General features: G+C 46.3%; 2 protein-coding genes across 2 annotated transcripts in view; one reads left to right on the forward strand and one right to left on the reverse strand.

Annotated features, from left to right (window-relative positions):
* The window catches only part of PHALS_05302 (mitochondrial carrier family), a gene marked incomplete at both ends in the record, with an annotated part of 6,995 nt that extends 6,605 nt beyond the window's left edge, over positions 1-390 (reverse strand). The window contains one exon of the mRNA XM_024722855.1: positions 1-390. This exon is cut by the window's left edge and continues 6,421 nt beyond it. Within this exon, the coding sequence (XP_024573890.1) occupies positions 1-390 (390 nt within the window).
* Positions 391-23,252: 22,862 nt separating this feature from the next.
* Positions 23,253-25,974, forward strand: PHALS_05303 (60s ribosomal protein l27a; the record flags this gene model as incomplete). Its single annotated transcript, XM_024722856.1, has 12 exons — positions 23,253-23,255; positions 23,436-23,875; positions 24,410-24,491; positions 24,558-24,617; positions 24,677-24,856; positions 24,926-24,985; positions 25,050-25,181; positions 25,252-25,317; positions 25,389-25,482; positions 25,675-25,756; positions 25,828-25,874; positions 25,937-25,974. The coding sequence occupies 12 exons, from the start codon at positions 23,253-23,255 to the stop codon at positions 25,972-25,974; spliced, it is 1,284 nt and encodes a 427-aa protein (XP_024573891.1).
* Positions 25,975-26,178: the final 204 nt, after the last annotated feature.

The raw sequence follows: 26,178 nt of genomic DNA on the forward strand, positions 1-26,178 counted from the left end.
TTTCTTGTCCTCCTCCTCCTTTTTCTTCTTGTCCTCTTCATCTTTCTTCTTCTTGTCCTCCTCTTCTTTCTTCTCTTTGTCGTCCGGATTATTCTCCTCTTGTCGAGCATTATCCCCTCCTACCGCAACTTCGTTGTTACTCGGGGTCGGAGTGTTTGCACTACCATAGACATTGTTCTGAGATTCGGTGGGAGTGGGTTCTTCCTCCGGGCCACGTAAACCGCCACCAGCGCCAAGATTACGCTGAAGCTGCTGGCCTTCGAGTTGGTTAGCCTTCACCTCGCTAGTCTCTTCGGTCGTCCAGCCCCAAGTGGCATCAGTGGTCGAAGCCGTCGAAGCAGCGATAGCTGTCGCAAGCGCTACATGCGCGATGATGCGGGAGACGTGCATACTAGTTAAAGTCTGGAAAGTTGTATTGGAAGCGGGGTCCCAATCGGCAGAGTCTTTGGCGTGACTAGGCAAATTGCTGAATGAACTACCGTCTCGGGGGAACTATTTTGACAACGTGTCGCGCAAATCTTGAGTACGAGCACACCGGCTTTGTTCACCAGCACGTGGAGCTTGTCGCGTGGACGTAAAAGAAGTGCCCAAAGTCATCTTCTACATGTGGCCTATAGTACATGATTTCGATTTCTGGTCGCAGTGCAATAAAAATGCAAATAGTTTTGGTCAATCAAACACGTGAATTTCTGTATGAACAAGCTTCTAATAAACAAGATGTATATAAATTTTCTATTAGAAAACAAACAGATCATCTGCACATCGAGGATCCTCTCCCTTTTTCCCTAGTTGATACGCTACACCAAAGATAGAAATTGATCTACTAAATCTAATCGGAAATAAACGTGTCACGGTATGCGACGAACGTGGAGACGAAAACGCACACTCGTTACGACTGGACGAAGCTCGCATAGCCAGCCATGTAAAAGCTACTTATGAGCGTCGTATGGTGTAAACATACTGCATTATGTGCAAAATCTTTACATCGATTAAAAACCAGGTATTACGACCTGAATCTGAAAACTATGCTGTTTCGTAGAGGATGGGTGACGTAAAAGCTGGGAAATGAACTGTTGCAACCACATAAATCTCTCGCTTTGCTTCGACGCTACTTTCGGCCTGAAATCCACATGCAATCTTCATCTTCTGCTAACCTTAAATTCCCAAAAGTCAGATCTCATTGTATTGTTAGGCTTTTATGCATTATCGTACGTAATTTGCAGGAAACGATGGGAAAATGCATGGAAGCAAATAGCTATCGTATAATTGTGATTTTGTTACTATATAGTTTCGTTCAATAATTGCACCCTTCTCTCAGTTTAGGAGTGGTAGATTTTTTCTTGATGCTAATGTCAGTGAATATGATTCTGTAGTGGCTTTACTGAACATCTTGCTTTTGTATTTCTTTACGAGGATAGCCTAAGGGGAATCGGGCTTTGTCATCTGGATTACGCGATTGTGATCGTTCGTCCTTTGTATGACGCCACAAAAACGTGAAGACTGCTATTTAAAATCAAGCTCTTTCGATGAGCCAAATCTACGGGCTTAGGGGCTTACGACAGACTTTATGCACTGGACCAAAGGCAGGTGCTTGATATTAAGCCATTTCAAACGAAGTACAATATAAATAAATGTCGAATATGAATGGAATTAATTATATTTTCTACCTACACAGTCACATTTCAAATGCATATGTTGCACATCTCGGATCAGGAATTGGGGGGAGAGCGACATGTAGTGCCGATGGCGATTTCCATGCAAAATTTTACAGGGATGTTACATAACCATGGCGCAGCTCAATAGCGGGCCGTTTTAGGATGGTGTGTCTCGACGTTGTCGCCTCCTTGAAGAGCCAACAACAAAGCAAAAATGCATATTTCTGGTGTTATTGGCGTGCATTCTGTCTGGGTACGCGTCGCATTCATTCTTTTGGAAAACATATGCATGCATATAGTGTATAAAATTTAAATTACGTTTTGAAATTTTCTAAAGAATTGTATAGCCTTAGTATTACTGGTGCATCCTTTTGTGCGCGGCGAACTCGACGAGTTTGGTACAAGAGATCACTGCAAAAGCATTGCACTTGATACGACTTGTCGTCATTTTAGCATGTGGATATAGAAGATTGTATTCTCTGTACAGGGAATGCTCAGTTTACCCTAGGCCAACATATATGCCGAGTGAGCTTTCGTCTTGTCTTAAGAGTATATCACTCCTGATCATTCCAGGCTCAAACCATATTTCGTTCGCACTGTCGACCATATCTGAGCTAACAATGTTGTTGGCGCCGAGCTACGAAAACGCGATGGAAATATACCCAAGATCTCACCGAATCCTGTAGAGCTCTAAAGAGCGAGATCGCTTTTATTAGCTAATAAGATTCTTGAGGACATAGATGAAAACGACATTAGTATCTAAACATGGAGAGATTGGGGTAGCCATGGACTCGGCCAGTGATGTGGTCACATATATTGTGTGAGCCACATACTTTGTGCTCGACTATTTGCATATTTGTATTCTGTTTGAACAGAATCGGAGACTCTTATCGTTTTAAAGTGGTAAGGCATTCTCTCCTTTTCCTCCTCTTTCAAGTAAATTGACAGCTCGCTGAAAGTGGGCAACACGCGGTGAAGCGTGCTAATTGATCTAAGTCGTTCTCAGTCAGTGCACGGGCAATTTCGGTGTCACGGCACCACCAAATTGGGTTACAGAGCGTCGCGCTAACAATTTTCAAGTTAAAAGGCTGCGCGCAAGGAAGAGTGATATCCTGTAGCTCCATGATATGTGTGACATCAAGTTTATATAGCCGGAGCTAGTCATCGTCCATTTTTCAGGATCACACACGAATATCGTATTCATGGAGGTTCTCCGCACGGACGTTGCTTGCACTCAGATCGTCCGTGCAGTGAATAAGAAACACACAGGAGTCGATGGAGGTAAAATGCTTCACTTTTCGAGCGCACCAGAGGTGATCGATCGAAGCCATGCTAGTGTAAAGGAGATGATCCAACGCTTGATAAGTATCTTAGTCTGAGCATTTGGTTCACTTTATTCGTTTTCTGGAACGGGGTTGTCGTGAACTTTGCAGATAGAAGGCCTCGAATCAAAGCTTTCGCATTACAGAGGTTGCATTCATTTGCTCGGGTCGGGAGCGGATCATTAGAATTAGTTGGTTGGAACTCCAAGTAATTCTCTAGAACATGTATTCGGGATATACTGTATTCAAATCGATACTGGATTCACAAGCTCTCTATCACTCGTCATATACCTGTCTTAATTGCCTGACGTGATGCTGGCAGTCCACGTGTACCACGAACTCCTTCATTATGAGGTCCCGCTTATCCTCCGTATACGGAATCGATGGAGATCCATTTAAGATTGATGGTAGCCATCTACTAGATCAAGTACGCTTAAGCGTTTCGAGCCAGTCGTCTTGTTGATAACGGAATCCTTGCGAGGAATACGGGTCTGCGAATGGACAGTTTAAGCGTTCAACTTGTTGTGCGCGTGTGAAATGCGAAACTTGCCATTGGGTTCGCGAATGCAAAACGTCGGCGCACTGTGTAGGTATTCACTCTCTCTCATCCACCCCTGTTGCATTTTAGCAGCAAAGAAAGATTCTGTAAACCTGGGTTACTTAGCTGGCAATAGCCATTGGCGCAGTGGCAAATTTCCCTTACCTGGCTCGATCTCGATCTCGTGTCGTATACCACGATCTAGGAGCAGCCGCGTGGGAGTTCTGGATTAAATCACGTTGATGTGTACTTGGACACAAGGGCGAAATAAGAATCGCGCGAATTCATAAGAATAATCGATCCTTGTCGCGTAGAAAGACCGCTTTCTAAATATTCGACAACGCTTGCATCCAATAAAGAGAACGTATCAAACTCTACTGTAGCTGCGTTTGCGCGACGAATCATAACGACTTCGGCAAGCGCTAATCTTGAGATCCTAAAAATAATTGAAGAAGATTAACTTTTACAGGCTCGTGATAGCAGATATTTCTGGCAGGGGCTGGTCGGTAATCCCATCACTGCGTTCACAACTGAATTTTGTGCTTCCACAGTGGTATGAGTCATTGAAACATCAGAGTTCGCCGTGGAGTCGACTACGAAAGCGTTTAATTCAGCGTTTTGGCTCCCATAGTAGTTTTATCTGCTGGAGCTTTCGCTTTCGCTTTCACGATAGTTCATACCATTAGAGCGTGACATGCTCTCAAAGTAGCGTAAGTTACTATAGTTTGCAGTGCTTTTACAGTTGCAGTATATACAGGAACATGGGCTTCTGCAGTATATATATCTACTGGAGCAATAAGTTGTTTCGACACAACTGGCGTCGCAAACCACACCTTCTTGGTGACTTGTGGCTTCACAACTATATTACAAACGCCAACATAGTGAGCTATACCTTCGATTGCAAAGTTGCTAAGGTGGTAGATAGCCACAGAGGGGTCATGAAGTCCGTAGTATGACTTCCACCCGGAAACTACTTGCAATCTGCCTAATTCTCCAATCTATCCATAGCTCGTGGTCTTCGATCTACACATACCTAGGTATGAGATCATAACCATCTTCCAGGTCGATGTCGGAGAACGTCGACTTGAAGTCAAGTCCGTGAATCTGCCTCGTCGCTTGACTTCGATCTTATTTTGCGTAACAATCGGGCGGATCGCAACCTGCTACCTCCAAAAGTTCCCAAAACCTTAGCCCAAGCCAAATGTACTCTTCCGTTCAGAATTGGTGCTGTATTTATTTGTTTTATTTGCGGTAGAGCGGGCTATATTCAAAGCCTTAGGTCTTCCCGAATTAGTAGTAGAATCAAATTAACATGCATGACTACTGCCAGTCCCGCCACGAAGTGAGTCCTTGTTACGGTATGGCCACACCATTTTGTGATACGCCGACTTGTGGAATCCACACCCTTGTACGGTTACACCATCTTGTGTGATTTATCCTTTCATATCAGGGCACGTATAACCCCATTACACGCCTTGACATTGGCAAACTCAAACCGAAGTTGTCGCTCCACGCGCGCGTCCACCTTAGAGTGGCTCAACCGTAAATTGTACAGCGAGGAGAGTTTCCGGCGCCACTGCACCCATTGCGTCATCTGCAGCGATATCCCCAGGGGCGGGCGACACAGAAATCGTCCACATCGCGGGTACAGTTGCGCCTCCTCTTTGAGCATGAAGTCGAGTGCATTACGTATCCACCGAAAATTTTGCAACCAAAAAGTAAGCTCGGAGAGCTTATCGTTCGTCAAGCTCGGCTTATGCAGTGGGTGGCTCAACTGTAGAATATACAGTGAGGAAAGTTTGCGGTGCCGTTGCACTTATTGCTCAAAGAGCGCTTCGTCATCTGTAGCGCTTTTGCCAGGGGCGAGCACTACCGGTATTGTCCGCATCGCGGGTACACGAGAGCCACCTGGCTAAGCACGTAGACGAGTGCGATAAACGTCCGACGGAAATTCTTGTGGAACCAAGAAACGAGCTCGAAGGACTTTCCGTGGGACAAGTCATCCGTTCTGGCCGGGAACTCGATGATTTGGACGCGTAACGATTGAGTTACTGCGTCCATCGCTTCCACAGACATCCGCAGGGCGAAAACCATATTCCACACGAGGGTCAATGACCAGCCGCGGATAGGCAAGCTTCAGAGCCGCCTTATGGGCAGCTTCAAGCTACCGCCTCTGAGCCCCGTCGATGTCATTGATGATTACACCACGTTCCTCGGTTGACGAGAAGTCAGGGAACAGACTTGGGGTCTGCAAGGCGCGAGCAGGGCTCGTATCGCGTTGCTGGCACAGCTCGCCTTCCTCGTCATCCCACCCGGGAGAAGAAGTGTCAGACTCGTAGTCGACGACCTCCACATCCTGAACGAGGTCATCGTCATTGATAGCATGCGCAAAGCGCGACGCTCGTGCTCATCGAGCCTAGGATGTACATCCCCCGGGACCGCGGAAACACTGTCCGACATCGCACCGCGTGCGGGAGACGAAGTTGGGCTCTGCTCCGTGTTTCCGTGTTTGCTCTCAGAACCAGCGATACCTGGTGACTTCAGATCGTTGACACAGGGCTCATTGAGCACGGAAGTCGTTAAATTCCAATGAATTAAGTTGCAGTGTCTAGCGGACACGCAAGCCTCGTTAAGGCAATAATCAATTGAAATTGTAAATGTTCTCAATCTAAATGGGGGAGAGTGTAACGGTGATATACGTACCCTGGTAACAGGGGTATGTGTCACAAGAGATGGGTATGGTGTGACTGCGCCCAAACAAGAATACGGTATGTGGCTAGGTAGCCATGTATTTAGATTTTACTATATTTAGGAAAATCTAGACACTAAAAAGTAGGAGGCTCTGCCATAAAAATAAATAATAATCAGTTTTGCATTTAATCAGAAAGTTTATTAGCCTTTGTTACGGTAGTTACTATTCTTGAAGTTACCGGATTGCGATCCGCTACACTCGTATTGGTTCTTGTAAAAAACGAAAGGTCAGTGACCTAAATTTCGCTTCCTCAAGCGCTAAGATACGGCAGCCCCGCTGCAGAGATTTAATTCTTGTCTTGTTTGTCGCTTGAGAGTCCGGATATAAAATTTATACCCTAAGATCCCAATATTTCTCGTGCAATGAACGATTGGAGCTTACGAAAACAAAGATAGCTTGACGTTCTGCACACTTCACGTATACGCACATACTTGCGCACCATCTAATGTTCATATTGAGCCAGTTAATCACGAGACAAGATCGGAAATGGTTTCTTTAGTCTTAGATGGATACTCGAAAGACTGTCATTACTCATACAAAATTCCTTACCGCTGTTTAGGATGCACCGCTGACTGTGTGAAGATGACATCTAAAAAATTATATGTAAAAGTCATAGTCGCTGTCATGGTTATGGAAGTTGATTACAGACATAATTCTTGTAGCTCATTGATCAAGAAAAGTCAGCTTACAATCAGTAGGCTTATATGTAGCATGGAGTAAGCGAACTAGGGACCTATTAAAATGTTTTCACCTCGGTTTAGTAGTCCTCTCAACAGGCAGACAGCCGCAACAAAGCCTTGCATCACGGCACCTTCACCATCATGACTACCAATTAAAAGGAAGTCCTCCAGAGGGATGGTCACTACTAACATTGGAAGCCATGAGGGTTGCCCTTTCAGAAAAATATGTTTCGGATCACGCTACGACCGCAAAGAAAAAAGCGAGATAATGGAGACGTGGGGCATGAATCACGCTAAGGCATTGAGCATCACAAGGCATCAACATTTGGAACAGACCAAAATTTGGACTGCTACGTGTGTCTCGTAGGGAACGCTTCAAAATATGTACATTGGCTTCAATCTGCAGAACCGTGTCTCGATGACGTATCGCCCCCATGAGTTTGAGATGGAAGATGGCTTTCGCATGGCAAACATCTGAATGCGTTTGACAAATAAATCGTGGAGCTCCAGACGACAAGAGAGTCAGTGGATGAGTCATGACAGCTGGTGATACTTCTGAGCAGCGTGCCGTCGGAGATTGAGCTAGTTTTATCTATTGTGAAAACACCAAGTAAGTCACACTGATCAAAGTCCAAAAGAAGCTGCTGAAGGAGTTTAGGAAGTTACAGGAGAAGGAAGTTACTGAAAATGCATTTCGTGCTATTGAAAACAACGAAGACCTAAGGTCTGACGTAGAGGCTGTCTCAAGAGCTCAACGCCGCAAATGTTTTAAGGAAAGGTGCTTCGACTGTGACCAGATGGGTCACATTTAATGGAACCGCCCGACAGGGAATGGCCGTTCCAGCGGGAGCGATGCAATATCTGCAGTGGATAAAATAATCGACCGTTTGGCTAGTTGACAGCGACTCGACGTCGCACATGATCCCCCACTGGAATGACTAGGTCGTTTTACAAGCGTCTTTGAACTAACATCAAGATAAAAATCACAGACGACGGAAAAGTACGTGATAAGAAAATCAGAACGGTGAAGCTTTTAAGCTTAGATGGAAGACGCATATCCATGACGGAGGTGCTGCTTATCCTCGATGTTGACAGACGATTACTGTCAGTGAAATTATCTGCCGAATGTAAATTAAGTGTGGAATTTCAGCGTGTGTTATGTACCATTTGGAACAAGAATCAAGCCATGGATACTAAAAAAGAAGCGACAATACTTGCACACCAACAGGGGGCAGGATCGGTGCAATGGTCAGAAGCTGATAGTCAATTGGAGCTATGACACGCTCATATGAGACATCCTAGCAGGATTATATTGACGAAGCTTTCGTACAAAAAGAATGTTGGCACTTTAATATTGCATAAAAACATTGTGTGCGGCAAGCAGACGATTGAAGCATTGTCAATACGCTATGTCACACATACTGGAGCTAGTGCACACGAACGTGATGGGACCCATGCAAACATTCAAAGGCAGAAACTAAGTACATTTTAGCGCTTGTGAATTGAATCTCACGATATATGGTAACATATTGCATGGCGAAGGAGAATGAAGTTCCTGAAAAGATCAAGAGATTGAAGCCATTGCACGAAAATCAAGGGGTAGCCTACATCAAGTACCTGCGCTCGTACCACAGAGAACAGCTCATGAAAACAAGACTTTTAGGGACTTATGTCAACAAAAAGGCATCCTGCACCAATGTTTCATACCTTACAACCCCCAACAAAACGAGTTGGCAGAGCGAATGAACCGCAAGATCATTAAAAAGATTCGGAAGTGTGTTTCGACCTGAGGGTGGACAGAGGCGGTCAGCACTGCAGCGTACCCAATCAACCGTTCTTCAAACCCTGTGCGACTAGAAACTGAGTTGAAATTTAAAGTGGAGTCTTGGATATATCGCCTTCGGCTATTTGGCCCACCCGAGTCAGCTCACGTTGATCATGTGAAGAGAACGAAGCTTAAGGCCAAATGCTTCAAACGCATGTTTCTTGGATATGCAAAAGACATCAGGGTGTAGTGCATTTTAGATTTGATTAACGATTGGGTATCGGTATTATGGTCGGTGAAGCTGGACGAGCGGAAAGCGAGTGATATATACGAATATTACCTTTGAAAAGAGGAAAAGTAGCTCAAAACACCGAGAACGACGATGGAGGCACAGTACGCGGACCGATTGAAATCAGAATGACTTTTTTAAAAAAGAATACGTGAACGACGTTCTGAACGTAAAAACGAAGGAGGGGCCGACATGAATGATCGTATAGTCCAGGTGCTTCAATACAAGATACAGTTGGTGTCGAAGGTTTTTAGCAGAAGACGGCGTGGATTCCTTCGAAACTATCTATTTATTGGCCAAAATGAACTCAGTACGAGTTGTATCAGCAATTTGTGCAATATCTGGCTACAACTGGAACAGCTGGACGTCGACACCGCCCTTTTTAATAGTGTAATGTCGGATCGTGCTAACATGTAAATTCCGGTTTGGATTAAAGACGTCAGAATTTCGCGCACCAACCGGACAAGACCACATATGGTCTGACGCAAGCTAAAAGTGCGGTGAACACGACGATTGGTCATATTTTCGAGAAGAACGGTTTCAAAGCTGTGAATTGAATCAACGCATCTGCGTAAAGAAATCTAAAGAAGGAACATGTACGTATGTGTGTATGTCGATAACATGATCACTGCAGCCAAAACTAGTGCTTAGATTCTAAAGGTCTCTTATATCAAAAAGTGTTTTCAGGATGAAGATCTCGGCTTAGCAAAATCAAATTTGGTCATGGAGATCGACCTCGGCCGGGGATCGGGGCCCAAATGATGATATGAACATACTACCTTGGCAACGTGGTTGACGATTTGCCCAGAAAAAATCAAGGACACGTGGATAATCAGTTTGCGTCAAGTCTCAAGCTGCCGACATCACAGTCCCCAAGTATAGAAGTTGGCGCTCGAAATGCACTCGAGATCATATTACTATCGAATTCACTGACGACTGTAAATTACAACATATTCTCACCCGGACTTCGCATAATTCGTCACGTGGAAATCGAGACAGCTGTAGATTACATCATTCGTCTACCACGCTCCTTGAAGTCGACTTGTCGTCACGGGATCATCTACTAAGGTGGAAATGGAAAGGTGGTCATCGAATCTATTTTGAATGCTCACTGGGGTAGCAACATTATTGACAGATGCTCTGTATCAGGCGTTTTGATCATTATAGGTCATGGTCAGGTGTTGTACAAGTCCAAGTACCAGATAGCCGTCGCACTGAGCACCGTGAAAGCACATTTTTTAGCCATCAGTTTGAAGGCACTCGATACTTAAGGACACGAGCCACAAAAAAGTGAAAGACATGCAAATATGAAGAATAACCATGGTCTAAATATGTGGCGAGCAACGCAGGCAACAACCCTAGTAAAGCATATGAACATAATGCACCATTTTTGGGTAGAACATTCAGCATAGACCACTGATGATCGACTACATGCAAATGAGAAAACAACTTACAGATATGCTGCTAAGACACTTGGGGCCTAGATGCTCAATTTTCTGAGCGATACAACGGTGATCAAGACCAAGTCAGCGACGAAGCCCACTCAAAATTAGGGAGTGTTGAGATACCGCTTAATGCTTGTGAATGACGTTACAAGAATAACGGTCACAGTCACAGTTATTGTTATGGCTGTGGAAATTAATGACAGACATTATGGTAGTCCTTCAATGATCTAGAGAAGTCAGCTGACAATCAGATAGCTTGGAAATAGCATAGTAGCAAACTAGGACTCTCATATGATATATTCACTTGCAGTTGGCTGTTTTCTCAAAAGACGCAAAATTTTCATCGTTGTGGACAAAGAGCCTTGCTGAGTCCTGCTCGTCAATTGCGTAAAGCAGCAGTCCATTATGCAAGATGTAACGATAACCTCGTGATGTTGCTCTTGGTGGGAAGAAAAGCTCTCGAAATACCTGATCAAATATTGGCATGATTCATCGTGCTTGTATCACTCGATTGTTTAATCTTAGATAGTGCTTGTCACTTCTGTAGCAATCACATTGAATTCTCCACAGAGTCGACACGCTTGGTTCTTGTCGAACTCTTGTCCTTAGGATCATCATCCGAAATACAGCACATCGGCAAGGAGCTCTGCTTGCCGAGATTGTTGTGTACAATAAATTCGTACTCCGCAAAGAAAGATAGCCACTCTCTGAATTGGATGATGTGCTTTTACAACTGCTCACAGCGATGCGTGATCAATGTAAATACCATCTGATTGCTTTCTGACTATTCCAAACCAATGAACGACTCAGCAAACTGACTCAGAACTCTGTTAACGCGTACTTTATGGGTGAAAGCTCTTTGCCGAGAACAGAACAGCTTTATTTTGCGGTTCTATATTATCATAATTGATGCGATACAACTCTCTCTTTCTGCCCTCATCATCGTGTCGCATCAATCAACACCCAGTGGTATAACCAATAGCATCGCAACCCACATGGAAAGGAGTCTCATGATTTCCGAGAGCTTGAACAAAAGCTTCTCTCTAATCTTCATCTCTTCGGTAGGCGCTGCCTGGTGTATCGTAGATCCCTCCCACCCATGCTTCTTTTTTAAGGGACGTGTGGGCGGCTGCACCATTACGACCTTTGCATGTGTATTTGAACAAATACTCGACCACCGACGTATCTGTTTGACATTCTTCTCAGAATCAGCTCATGCGTCATTCTTGTCATCGAAGAGAGTCTCGGAGGCAAAGAAATTTTTTTTCTCCAATTTTGCATATAATGCAGCGGGGCTGCCTTAGCTCTTTGGGAAGAGAAAACTTACTACGATTACCGACCTTAAGTTCTATACCACAACCAGTGCGAGTGTAGCAGATCGTAATCCGACTTCCAAGTACTAAAAACCTTAACAAGGCAAATATTTTCTTCCGTTCAAAATTGAAGCGGTATTTATTCGTTTTATTGCGGCAGAGCCGCCTTTATCTAGTAATACCAAATTTATATGCATCACTACTGGCAATCCCGCAAGTTGTGGCAACTCGTTTCGGTGAAGCCACATCACTGTGTGTGTTACACCAACTTGTGTAATCCACACCCTTCAACAGTCACTCCTTTGTACGGTCACACCATCTTGTGTGACCCACCCTTTCATTCAAGGGAATGTGTAACCCCCTTACACTCTCCCTCATCAAATCGTGAATACCCACAATTCTCATTTACCTGCGGTCTAATACGAGGCTCGCGTGTCTGAGACATCGTTACGTCCCTGAGACTATCTTTAGACATTCTCCGCTCAATGAGATCTGTGGCTATGACACAAAAACACCCTGCCTAGCTGGCTCCAAAAGCGCCCGCGAACAGAGCCCTTCTTCGTCCTCTGCATGGGTGCATCTCCATACAGTACGTCTGCGGCTTCACGGGAAGCATATCCCAAGCCCCCAACAACTGGGCACCACACACTGCGCCCGCCACGGGCGACGGATGTCTCCGTCGTGGAGTTGGAGGAAGTCGACTACGAGTCAGATAATCTTTTCCCAGCATGGGAAGAAGAGGAGGGCGGTGTGCTGACGGCGCGACGTGAGCCCTACCTAAGCCCTGCGGACACCGTGTCCGTTTCCAGATCTCTTGACTTCGAGGGAGAGTGGTATTATTACCAATTGCTTTGGCGAGGCACAGATGTAGCAGCTGGGGGCTGTTCACAGGGCGGCTCTCATGCCCTCGTATCCACGTTCGGTCCTAGACTCTCGTGTGAAGTACGGCTTCCGCTCTGCGGATCCCATTACTGAAGCGAAAGACGCGATCACTCAATGGTTGGGGTTCTACGTAGTCGGGCCTCCGGTCACTACACAAGCTGAGATTGACCAGGGGAAAGCTCTTTGAGCTCGCTTCTTGGCATCTCAAGAAATCCCAATGAATTGGTTCCGCGCTCGACTTCGAGCTCAAAAAGGAGACGTTCCTGCACATGCAATGCGGACTTTTCCTGTGGTGCTTACCCTCTAGCAAAACCGCTGCAAATGATGGTAGCTATTTGAGCGATGGGTGCAACGGCACCAAAACCATTTCTCGCTGTCTTACGTACAGCAGAGCCACAAGGAAGCAAGCGTGCGCTTAGAACGCCATCTCCGGTTTGAGGTTGCCAAGAGTCGAGGCGCAACGCCAACTTCCTGCGTACTATCAACGTGCGACACATGGAATCATCCATCATGCTCCCGCGAGCTCCATCGTTTCTGAATCGGGTGAATGTACATCCACAGCAGCTCAGGGCCATAACTTGAGCTCAGCTCATGGCCTTTCGGCTTCCCAGGCTACAGCCGAGAATCGCGGGACTCACGTCTTCCCGAAGCGGCACTACAAATTCCCATGAGCACTCGAAGTTTGGGTATCCCCACCGCTTCACACGATATTGGACTCGACCCTGTCGACGACATCGACCCATAAGGCGTTCCGCGTGATTTATGGATGCCACCATTCTCATCGAGAAGAGTAGGCGGCGGACGACGACAACTTTATCGATTGCCGTCCGATGACTCGCGGTGCTCTTCGAGCTTTGGAGGATAAAGTTCGTCGTCATCGGCACTCCGCCGAGCATCTTACCGAGGTCGCCTACCGCTGTGGTTGAGCCCTCTGGAGCTTAAAGCACTTTGTCCATCAACTGCCTTGCGTTAAGGACTATCGCACTCTGTCGGAGCGCCTCCTAGCCGCGAGCAGACGAATACGTCACCTCGTGCGAAGGTGGAGTGCCTGGCGCCGTTGGAAATGGAGATCGCTGCGCTCCGTGCTCAGAACCAGCTGCTGATTTAGTTTCTGGGTCGTCGAGTGCCTTTGAACGCCATCCCGGCGCCAATGCTTCCGCGTTCACTTGCGCCGGATCCCGGTATGGCTTGAGCAAGCCCACATGAAACACTGGGTGGGTGCGCATCTTTCTCGAAAGGTTTAGCGTAAACGCAACTCCTCGCTTTACAACCTTAAGAGGTTCAATAAACCATGGTCGGAGCTTTGTCTTTATGACAGCAGAGACTGCATGTGCTGAAAGGTTTTTAGCATTTATACGACAGGTCTCCGACCTCAAAAATTTTGTTGGCCTCTTCGATCTGCATATTCTTTCTGCAGGTAGCCTTCGCAAATGTGTCGTCAGTCTGGTAGACAAGAAGTCATCGACTTCTTTACGGATAGTGAGAGAGTCGACATAAGCTTGCTGTACGGCTATTACCCCACACCAAGCCCTGATCCATGAGATGGCGGCGTCAGCGGGACGCAAGATTTAACAAGCCCATTCACGTAGAACAGCGTGTGGCCGGTAGATAAATACACTGCACTGTCCAGAGTAACCTCTGCGAGTGGCATCATGGTGCCCAGGCGCTTCGACGTCTTAGCGCAGAAGCTGCGAAGGTCGTCTTCAACGACGCGAATCACGCGCTCAGTCTGATCATCCGTCTGCGGATGCTACGCTGTTGACATAGTCAGCTTGGTGCCCAGCACCCTAAGGATTGTCGTCCAAAACTTCCCAGTGAATTGTGGGTTTCTGTCAGAGCCAATTGAACCCGGGGGCCCATGTCGTCGAAATACACCATCCACAAACTTCGTCGCTGAACCACACCGTCGATGGTGTCTGGCACCGCCGCATGATGTGCCATCTTGCTCAACCGGTCCAAAAGACGACCGCACCCGTGTTGCCCGCCAAGTACTTCGGCGGGCCAAACACAAAGTATATACTCATGGACTGCCGACACCGGAGGGTACCGGTCAACTGGCCAGCAGCGCCGCCGCATTTGAAGAGGGTTTCACACCATGAATCGTCTCACATGTGCGCACATATGTGCTCGTCCTCTTGTATAGCTTAGGCCACCAATCGTGGCAACTCACCGAGCTGAATGTCCTCTCACGACCAAGAAGACCATTATTGGGGTGTTGTGGGCCTCAAAGAGGGCACGAAGTTTTTTGATTCTCATCGTGAGGAGCCACAATTCGTGTCGTGTCCGTTGAATTGGTACCATAATACAGCAATCCGTTATCCAATGAATATCGGTGTAACAGTGCGTACAAACGCGCCGACAATTTCTTGTCCGAGTTTCAAAAATCTTGCTTTCGAGAGTCTGTAACAGCACTACACACATACTATCACCCGTGTATGCGGCGCGGATCAACTCCGTCACTGACGACGTCACCGTCGTGCCACGACCAGACCCATAGTTCGGTATGCGTGAAAACGCACCAGCCAAAGCATTCTGCTTTCCGGGATTATACTTTGTCTTGAAGGATTATTCTGCGGAGATAGAGAGCCACCTGGTTATCCTCGGCGAGAGGTGAGCGACTGAGTTGCAGTGCGTAGTGATGCATGATTTGATTAGATTATAAACGGCTTGAGCCAAGCAGGTGCACCCCGAACTTGACAAGTGCATACTGTATTGCTAGTAATTCCTTGTCGTGGACTGGGCAGCTCTCTCCGCAGCCTCAAGCGGATGAGAATCGAACGCGATCACCCGATCTCGCCCCGCGGCGTCTGCTTGCAGCAGTGCACAGCCAATGGCAAAGTCCGAAGTGTCACATACGACATTGAAAGACGATCGGAGTATAACCAACGCCAATATTGATACATGAAGGAGGCTGTCTTTGACCCTGTCAAAAGTCCTCTCGCCGATCGGTGCTCCAACACCATTCCGCATCTTCCGAGGGAGGTTCGACAATGGCTATGCCATTTCCGCATAATTCGCGCATGCTTGTGCAAGTAGTTGGCTAGACCATGCCACTTGCGCAAGTTCCCTTGGTTTTTTGGGACCGGCCAGTCGACAGTGGCCTTGACCTCAGCGAGATCCGCTCGAGGGCCACGACCCCCAACGAAGTACTCAATTCTTCAGCGCAGAAGATGCACTTATCTGCATTGGCCTTAAGCTTAGTCGTGCGCATGCACTTGAGCACCGCTCTCGAATATACGATGTGGTTTTCCCATCTGTCCTCTCGTGCTCCGGACAACTGTAGAACGATGTCGTCAAAGTATGTTTGTGCATACGCCCGGTGGGGCCTAAAAATTGCGTCACAAGACGATTAAAAATTGCCGGTGCATTTGACAGCCCTTGGGCATCACCGGCCACTCCCAGAGTATGCCACTCAAAGTACTCACCGCTGTCAGCGGAATATCACTCGCTCTGATGAGCAATTAGTTTTACCCATCGACCAAGTACTTTATACACCCAACCACATTGATCTGGAGAGCATCCTCCCTAGGAATCGGCGTCTGTGCCTGAATGATGGTAGTGTTGAGCTTATTGTAAGCGTGAACAATACGCCACAACGCCACTGCCGTTCGACTTTCGGACACATAGCGTGGGTGTCGAATGGGGAACTTGCTTTCATGCACCGTTCCCGCATCGTATTTTGCACAAAAATAGCGTCAATGACGTCACACTGCTCCTTGGGCAGGGTCTATTGGCGCGTTACGCAATATTTGGCTCCCGGACCCAGGTCAATCTGATGTCGGACCGAGTGCGGGTCTTTGATGACGACGTCATGAATTTCTTTACCAATACGAATCCAAGGGGTCCTTCAGGATCGAGGATCCACTTCGTGCGCTCAGCACCCTCCTAGTATCTTCCAAGACAGCTTCAGCCAGAAGCGACGACGAGTTAATCTCATCGTTGGGTCGTATAATGACCACCTTGGCTATCTCGCCTGGATTCAAGGCACCGTCAAACTCTTCGAAGGGCATCTTGTTCAGCTTAAGAAGAGCATCAGCCATGGGAATAGCCGCGATGGTAACGTCGCCATCTGTCTAACCCGTCATACCACTGACAAGGGTGTATAGCTATGCGCTATCGTCTAAGGTAGAGACACCCTGGGTCAGGGTCGACGATCCGCATTTGCAGATAACATACGGCTCCACCGTCTCCTCTCTATTGAGTCTTTACATCGCATCGAGACTAGTGAAAACACTCTCTCGGCGTCGTCCAGTGATCCCACTCCCTGCTCCATATGTCATTAACAAAATCCGACGAAGAACTGCTACTTCTGCAGCCTTCGTCCAGTGATTAACGTGCCACTCCACGCGCATCACAAGGACCTCGCCCAAAAAGCCTCGGGCGTTGTCCGACCATAACCCTCGTGGCATGCAGCCAATGCTATGATACTTGAGCAGTTCTCAGAGGGTTACGTGCCACTCCACGTATGGCCCGCGAACCATGCTCGGGGCTCCTGTTCGATACACCTTCGGTGTTCGACAACTCGGATACTCCGTCCGATATCCAGCACATGACCCCCCCGGTCCAGTATTTGCGTCAATAGCGCTTCTGCTTCCTGGCAGAGGTGGGTTCATGACTCATCAAAGCTCCACCAGGAGACGTGTGCGTAGCGCCTAAGGTCTTCGACCTCTAATTGATCCATGGCTCATGATGTTCGAAGCATGCCATGCCAAGGATAAGGTCATACCTTGCTCCCAAATCTAAGCCTAAGCAGCGTTCCACGCTTTCAAATCAAGAACTTGACACCGAGATCCACAGAAAGTGACACAAGTCCCCATCGCTAAGCAAACAGTGACGGTGTCACTCAACCGCGCCTTTAAAAAGTCAGCATACAGCTGACTTCCTTCATCGTGGAGCGTCGAGCATAATTGCTTGATGCCAGGAATCGATAAGGATCTTCCATGGCTTCTCAAAAACCTTCACGGCCGCTTTTACGACCAGCCAGCCCGGATTGCATACACGTTTCGTGTTCAAGAGCACGAAGCTGTTCGAGGCTGGGACCTGCTGCCCTCAACTTCTTTATGGCTCAATAAAAACTCAGTTTTCCCCCAGCAGGGCGCCCCGCGTCCACTAGACTTTCTAATTTCCCCGCGTCGAACCAGACTGGTTTGAAGCGGGACAATTCTTCCATGAAATTTGACGCGGCTTGCGCAGGGGACAACCAGTTCGAAGGTGACGGGTGTATCCACAGACAAAACACAGTTGGGTGTGTACACGCTGCTCGGCAGCTCGGAGCTCTCCAATCTCCTTCTCAGCAGAGTTGAGATCTATTGGCTCAGGCCCGCTAGACGAGCTCCGAGGGTATGCATTTTAACCAAGTCGTGCCGACTTGAAATTGAATTCCGCATTCAACATCACATTCACCGCTGCTTCAAAAGAAGACGGATGCACACGGAAAATTTCCACTCTGGCCGCTCCAGTGCGGAGGACGCCCATTCAAACGGTCACTGTGATCACCTAGGGGAGTGATTCTGCTGTCATCCCGACAATGAGAGTACGCAACTCTTGTACAAAGTCCACCACCTCCTTGCCCTGTTGGGCAGCAAGAAAACGCGATATCACGCGCGGAAAGAATACTCTCAGTAGCTGACGCCTATTCCTCGTCCAGGAGAAGAACGCAGCTTCAACTGAAGTACCACAAGTAAGTGTTCACTCTGGCGCTCGGCTCCCGAGCTTGAAGATAGCTAGCGCCATGCGCTGTTGTTCGTTTTGGAGCATGGCGGATGCCATAGCCATCTTGGCCTCTCTCACTTAGAGCAGGTATCCTCTTCATCCTTACCCTCGAAGGTTTGAGCGTTCAGTTGGGTCAGAAAGCATCATCCATCGACGCTGAAAGCTTGTAAATTCTCTAATAGAGCATTTTTATAGTTTGAAAACGCCTCTAGGCGCGTGCTTGTGGCCTCAGGCCCTTGCGCAACAATGTGCTTCACACCCTCACGGCTCAGCGGGGACATCAGCTCATTTAGCCCGTCCTGCATGCCCTGGGGCAAATAGAGTATTGCTTCATCTTCACAGAGAATCAGAAGTACCGACTCAGGCGTAGATTGACTACGAGTGCTACCGAGTGCTACCGAGTGCAACGGGCTGCCATCGATCTTTGCTTAATGGAAGCTAAGCTAAGGTCACCGACCTTACGTTCCATACGAGAACCAGTACGAGTGTAGCGGATCGCAATCCGTTACCTTCAAGTACTTTAAACCTCAACCAAGACAAATGAACACCTCTGTTCAGAATAGAAACTGTATTCCATTATTTTAGTTGCGGAAGAGCCGCCAATATCTAGAACTCTAGGTTTTCTAATTAAGAAAGTAATACCTAATCAGTATAGTAAAACATGATTAATTTAGTAATATGCATTACTGCTAGTAATTCTGCCACGTGGTGGCTTCTTGTTGCGGTGTAGCCACACCACTGCGTGATTACACTAACTTCTGTAATCCACACCTATGTACGGGTCGCACAGGATGGTTCGACCCGCCCTTTCATACAGGGTACGTGTAACCTCGCTACAATGATAATCCAAGATTCCTGCCGATTACGAAAAGTAAGGGAAGAGATGGAGACTTGGATGGATCCTATGCCTTGATAGACTGTGTAATTCTTAATTGTGCATTTTTACTCCTGTGACGCCCCAACAGAAGACAGTATGCGTGAGAACGTAAGCAAGGTCATCTTCTCTGGACCAGGGTCACCGGATGGTCATAGGAACGTAACTTCGATCTTCTTGCATTACGAGATCATGAGTTCTTGCCTAGCCCGCATTTCCTGTCACGGAGATGCGGGCTAGGCAAGAACTCAGCGAGAAATCCTTCTCTGAGGCTCATATATCTCCATGTCGCGGTGAATTGAACAAACCTTTGGCGCGATGGCTCGTAGAGTTGAATACAGCGATGGCATTGTGAACCCAGTGCAGCAAGTGTCATTTTTAATGTCCAACCTTATGTTATGAGCGAAGAGTTGCGCGCATGGAAAGCATTCGGTCAAGTCAAGTTGTTTCTTCGACCTGGATGACTTCAAGCAAGAGCTGACGAAGGCTATCAACTCCCTAGAGCAGATTTGCGCGCGGAGTTCCTAAAGCTTCATCAGGGTGGATAAGACATATAATCGTACGCGGAACGAGCGCAGTATCTGATGTCATACAGTCAGTCAGCTAATTAATGTCTGAACGCAAGCTGTGACATTCAAGGTAGAATTTATTGACGATCCAATTCGAGACCAGGTGTTCCGCATATAACTGTAGACGTTGGACGAATTTTCAAGCGTTCGATGCAGAACTTTTTTATCAAGCAAGCTAAGTATATCGGCTCGGCGCGTGTCAAACAAGATGACAGTAAAGTCATACGAAGGTTCAGAACCAGTGGAATTTCGTACGCCGATGCGACCAGTGACACAATGACGAAGTATGAATCCGCAGCGGCAAGCCCGGACACATCGCGATGAGCTGTAAGGTGTCCTTGCCAGGCCAGCAAGCGACACCTGGATCGCGACTAAAGTAATAAGTTAATGATCGTCAATTGCTCCCAGCAGTAAGAAAAACGGGATTAACGGGGATCCACACTGGGCAAATGAATTGCTCTTCGCGCAAAGCGAAAGCGCAGAACGTTTGCTTCGATGTGCGTGTGTAGAGCAACAGCTAGCCTTAATTATTCGTGAGGTAAGCTAGACGGATACCCGACACAGCGGGCTCTTGTAGACACCCATGCGTCAGGCATTTTGTCCGTACACTAGTGGTGAGAAGGCAAGATCTGAACTGATTGACTAATGGATCGAAAGTGGTGAAGCCTAAGCACGTGCTGCGTATGAATATCATTTGTGATATATTTCTTAGGTGATGACGACCGCACTTCTCTTGACCTCGATGACAAGCTATATCAGAGTCTGGGAATGCCTTGGTCGAGGAGATACCAAAAAAAGTATTAACTGGACGACGGAGAAGCATGTTATGATGGCAAGCAAGTCAACAACGACTTCGGTTGCTTGGCAGCAAGAGAGCTAATTTGAGCATATTAATCTGCTGGAGATGTGTAAAGTGAGGTTCGGACGCTAGATAGCCCCTCACACTCCAATGACAGACTCGTGAAGACCAGTGGAGGTGGGTAGTCAGGTAGTCAGGCGTCAAATTAAGATGACTCCTGCGGCAGAGCTTTGTAGAGTTCCCATCTGACAGAATAAAGAAATTAGGCGGCGGGCAAGTAAGACCGAACTCAAAATGTATTGTTTATCAAGACACATGAAAAGCAAACGATAATGTGCAAAATGAAGAACTAACCATTATGTGAAATTTGGAGTCCTATATGAGGACGGTGGAAGCAAGATGGTGCGTAACGTACAGGCTTAAGCGTCACCTGGCGAGAATCAAAATTTTGCTCAATATATAATCGTCAAAGATGTCTTGACAGAGTCATTAACACTGCAGAGACCAAGTACCGTACAAATAGCCAGCAATCGTTACGAGATAGACGTACTACCAGAAAAGAAGTCTTGTATCTCAAGGCAACGGCTGCTGCCGAAGAAACAAGTCGATGCGATTGATGCATTCCTCGCGAAGCGACAAAAGGCTGGTCTTGTGCGTAAGAGCAAGTACCCACACCTTTTATAAAGTTATATCCACAGATGGTTGGCGGATTTCTCACGCTTTTGAAAAATTGATCGATGCGACCATACCTAATCAGACACCGTCCCACGTATGGATATGATCCTTGATGGAAGTGCTGGCAGCACTGTCTTCAGCGCTATCGATCTAGAAGTTGGTTTCTCATGTTTGTATACGAGATAGCAATGTATTCCTCACTGTATGTAGTCCTCCACTGGTGCGCTGTGGAAATGATGGTATTTTTAAAAAGGTCTGACGAAAGCGCTAATGACTATCAATAGAATGTACGCATCTATTTAGCGAGTGTGTATCAAGCTATTTGTACGACATATTTGCTCATAATAGCCCTCTGGGGAAGAAAAAGGACATATAAACTCGCCTTTCGCATCTTCGTCAAGTCTTTAGGTATACAAGATAATCGATCATATGTAACCGGGTTACACGTACCCTTGTATGAAAGAGGTGTCAAAAGATGGTGTGACCGTACAAAGGTGTGACGGTACAAAGTTGGTGCATCCACACAATGATGTGGCTACACCGTAACAAGTGCGGGTTTGCCAGTAGTTATACATAATAACTAGGTTTTACTATTTAATTAAAAACCCTAAGGTTTTTATTACAGGAGGCTCTGCCACAAATACAGTAAATATACACTGTTTAATTTTGAGCAGAAATGTTTTTTTGCCCTGGATAAAGGTCGTGGTTACTTTTGGAGTAAACGGATTGCGATCCGCTACACTCGTACTCGTTCTAGCATAGAACAAAGGTCGGTGATCTTAACTAAAATTCCTCTAAGCGACTGAGCTACGGCAGCTCCGCTGCAGCAGGAGGGGCGAAGCGCTTTATCAACCGCAAGTCTTTTGATGACGGTTTGTTCGAATACAAAGCCCGTCAGTCGTAATAGTCAGAAAACTTTACCGACTGTTAAACTTGAGCAATTGAAGGTTTTACGATGCGAAAGACAATAAGAATAAGCTGAGTCAGAATCTCAGGCTTTGCTTCGGGTGAAAAGAGAAGACAGAAGCTTAAACTTGCATCGCATTTCTTGAACTGGCTCTAAACACGCCCTCTTTGACATTTGCGGGTGCCAGGCGATTGTCCCATCTTAGGATTATGAGCTAAAAAGCCCGACTTGCCTTGCAATACTGTCATCATATGTCACAGCGCCATTCAAGTGGTCATATCGCGGTATCATTAATGAGCTCTGAATATATTACTCGCGAATTATAGAGAAACTGAAGGATAATTGTTTTTGGGGGTCGCTCATAATACCATCAATTCACCACGGAACTAAATCACAAGCTGGATCGCGATATTCTACCACCACCACTCGTTTGACGTACGAAGCACATAAGTGTTCCTTCTTCCACCATGATGTAAATCCTGATGGGACAACAAATTTAATTTTACAAGGCTAACTCAGTATGATCTCCAAGAAAACCAGAACGCCGCGAATTTACCCTTTAACCTGCGTATGAAGCGTATGCATTAAAAAGCCACCACGAAGGACGAGGATCGTATCAAAGTTGTTATATCCCTCGCACAAATAATGGACTCGTATATTTCGTTCAAAGGAGAAATCATTTGCTTGCCCATTTGCTCATTTTTTGGTACATAAAAAAATTGAAGTTCCTAGCCTAAGGAAGGGCTAATCCGCGGACTCTACAAGTCGTAATCTTTCTAAACTAACGATATCACACTGGCCGATATCACTCTCTTTCCATTCAGCACATCTGAGCTGATCGCATCGGGCTCGCTCGTAGCGTTTTAGAAAGCTTACTTAGAAATCAACCTATTTCAAATCATAAATCCAAGGTCCGGTTCAGGTGAACCGGTCAATCACTAGCAAGCCGTACTTGATATTTCTATGAGAAAAATTCACAGCTCATTTGTATGTTTGTGCTTAAAAGCCATTGAGCCAACCATTTGACGCGAGTGTCTAGGCGATACCATTCGCATTCGCATATCACCACGTCAATATGGTAAGACACGTAGTCAAACGGCAAAGCAACTGAGAGGAAATAAATTGAGACGGATACATTTGGCTATCAAACGTCAAGAGAAACGAAGACCAACGTCTTCTCTCCAGCTTTGCTAGAAGCTTTTAATTATAATATGAGAGATTGACAGGCCGTGTGTTATGTGTGCTTGTGCCTGCTCAGCCGTCCCGTTTTTCCAAGAACCGCAAGAAACGCGGACACGTGAGTGCTGGCCACGGTCGTATCGGCAAGCATCGTAAGCATCCAGGTGGTCGTGGTAACGCTGGTGGTCAACACCACCACCGTATCCTAATGGACAAGTTTCACCCTGGTTACTTTGGTAAAGTTGGTATGCGTCACTTTCACCTGCTTCGCAATCGCTCGCACTGCCCAACAGTGAATGTCGAGCGTCTTTGGACGTTGGTGTCTGAGAAGACGAAGGAACAAGCTGAAAAAGCTAAGGACGGCAAGGCCCCGGTCATTGACGTTACCAAAGCTGGTTTTTTCAAGGTGCTTGGAAAGGGTCGCTTGCCTGAAGTACCTCTTATAGTCAAAGCCAAGTTTTTCTCAGCTGAAGCAGAAAAAAAGATTAAAGCCGCTGGTGGTGCTTGCCTTTTAACTGCGTAAGTAACGTCGTGGCACGACATAGCGGTGAAGCGAAGCATAAATGAAAACATATCCACAGAATACTTTATCAATGTTGCTGTACTTCGTCTATGCTATGAGAGCATTCTCAACCACCTTTGAATCCTTTTTGAACACACAGGTGTGCGTGCCATCTTGCATGCATATAGAAAGTTGATTATCCAGTCAGGACGAGTAGCGAAACGCTTCAACTCTCGTACGCTTGTTCGGTGATCTTTCTTTCTCCATTTGCTACTCGCAAGAGATCATAGAATATACCTGATGTCGTTGGCCACCACTATTTGCTGCATCGTCGCATCCCCATAAACCAGAAATTAAAGCTGGACACTTACACACGCTGTCAACACCATAGTTGATGTACCCAGTTAAATCAACGCTGCTTGTCCTGATGTAAATAAGCCATCGTTATGAGCTTATATCTGTTCGAACCAATCAAAGTGTTTACAAGAAAATATGCTTCGCAACGTCACGCGCCAAGCGCAAAAGCTCGTTTTCAGACGGTGTTTAGTCAGGTTTACAGCGTCTCCGGCTCATAAAATTCAATCCGAGGTCTATAAACAGCGTCATGGGTCATCTTCAAGCGCAAGAGTCGAGGTAGGAGCTGCACAATGATGACAGTGCAACTTAATGCAATATCAGTTATCACCAAAAAGATTACAGGCTTCAAGCGTGGACAGCGCGTATGTGCGTTCCATAGCCAGCGATATATTTGCCTTGCAGGTAAACAACTGTATTTGTGCTAGCACTTTATTTTAACATTTAGCAAGACTGCCGTGTAGAATCTGCTTGGTCTGCTGACGAGTAACTCGGACGTCGCCCATAATTTAAAGCTGTTCGTTCAGCGTTTGTTGCAATGTCATGGTCAGCAGCACCGAGTATTCGTGACAGGAATCGGCAAGTCATGGGCTGTAGCGCAGCGCTTCGCGTCAACGCTGTCGTCTATTTCAATCAGTAGCCAAGTAGGATGTTTATTGCCGTAAATTAAAGTCGTGCAGATGCTTCTGTTCACCGCAAAAAAATATGATTAGTGCATTCATGCAGGAGAATGGATACATGGTGAGCTTGGCTGTTTGACACGCGGAGATGTTGTACGTATGAGCTTTGCAAAGCGATTAACTCTTTCCGGAAAATGCTCATTGGTATTGCTTTCAGGTCATTCTTGTGTCACATAGTGGACGTACATCAGAGTTGCTTCCATTACCCGACTTGTTTCGGTCAGCTGGGTGTTATGTGATGGCCGTTGTTGGAGATGCGAGCTCACCCCTGAGAACACATTGTGATTTGGTAACTCTCCCAAAAGACTGATTTGCCCGATTGCATGCGAGTGAACTGAATTTGAAATTCGTTCTTGTAGACTGTTGTTGCACCAGCGGATGATGAGGAGAAGTGTCCTGTTCCATCTAGAAGCATTATTGTTCAGGTACTTGGTGAAAAAAGTCGCAACAGTGCGTCAGTTGGTGTTATTGTCTGCTAACTTCTTCAATGAGCAAGGAAGCTATTTGTAATGCAGTTATTCAGCACTTAGTCGAGAGCATGGCTGATAGCATGAAAAATTTGAAAAAAAACCATCCTGGAGGTGCCATTGGTGCTAATCAAGCACATTGAATGGACCGTTTAGGCTTCAGCTCTTGATGGCGAACAAGGGCCAGTCTACAACAATATCGAATCATCCATATATCCCAATCATTGCATGACTTTACTATGACGTGACGTATTTACAGTGAGATTTGGATGCTTTGCTTTATGAATATTGTGCACAACGAACTCTTTTCGACAGTTTCAGCTAATTGTAGCTCGCTCACTAGTAGCGCTGTCTCTGCAATAGAGTATCATTTTCAATTCTGTGGACATAATTATAGGTCAAAGCATCCTAAACAAATTTTCTTATATGCTTGATATTGTGCTAATATGTGTACCGAAACTCCTGAAGAAGACGGCAATTACGTTTACAATCTCATTCGTTCAATCATGATAATGGTAAGCCATTTATCACTTTACTTTGAAATAATAACATTGAAAAATTTCAGGACTATGATCAGTGCAATCAGAGTTCCTGGAATCGAAGACTAAATTTTGATGCCAAAACTTAAGATTGGAAGTTCAAGTACTGCCAAAAGGATAACTTCTCGTCTCCAAGCTTACACGGAGTTTGTCGGGCCGTCTGTTTGAAAGGAGTTTCGTTGGCTTCTGGTTCACATCAAGTAAATCTTCCGCACGAGCTAATCCTGCTAAAAAAATATTGGGCGGTTGAATGCGGTATTTTTTCGGCGTCTACCAGCGA

The sequence above is a fragment of the Plasmopara halstedii genome, assembly GCF_900000015.1.
Source record: "Plasmopara halstedii genome assembly, contig: Scaffold_289, whole genome shotgun sequence".
Lineage (NCBI taxonomy): Eukaryota > Oomycota > Peronosporomycetes > Peronosporales > Peronosporaceae > Plasmopara > Plasmopara halstedii.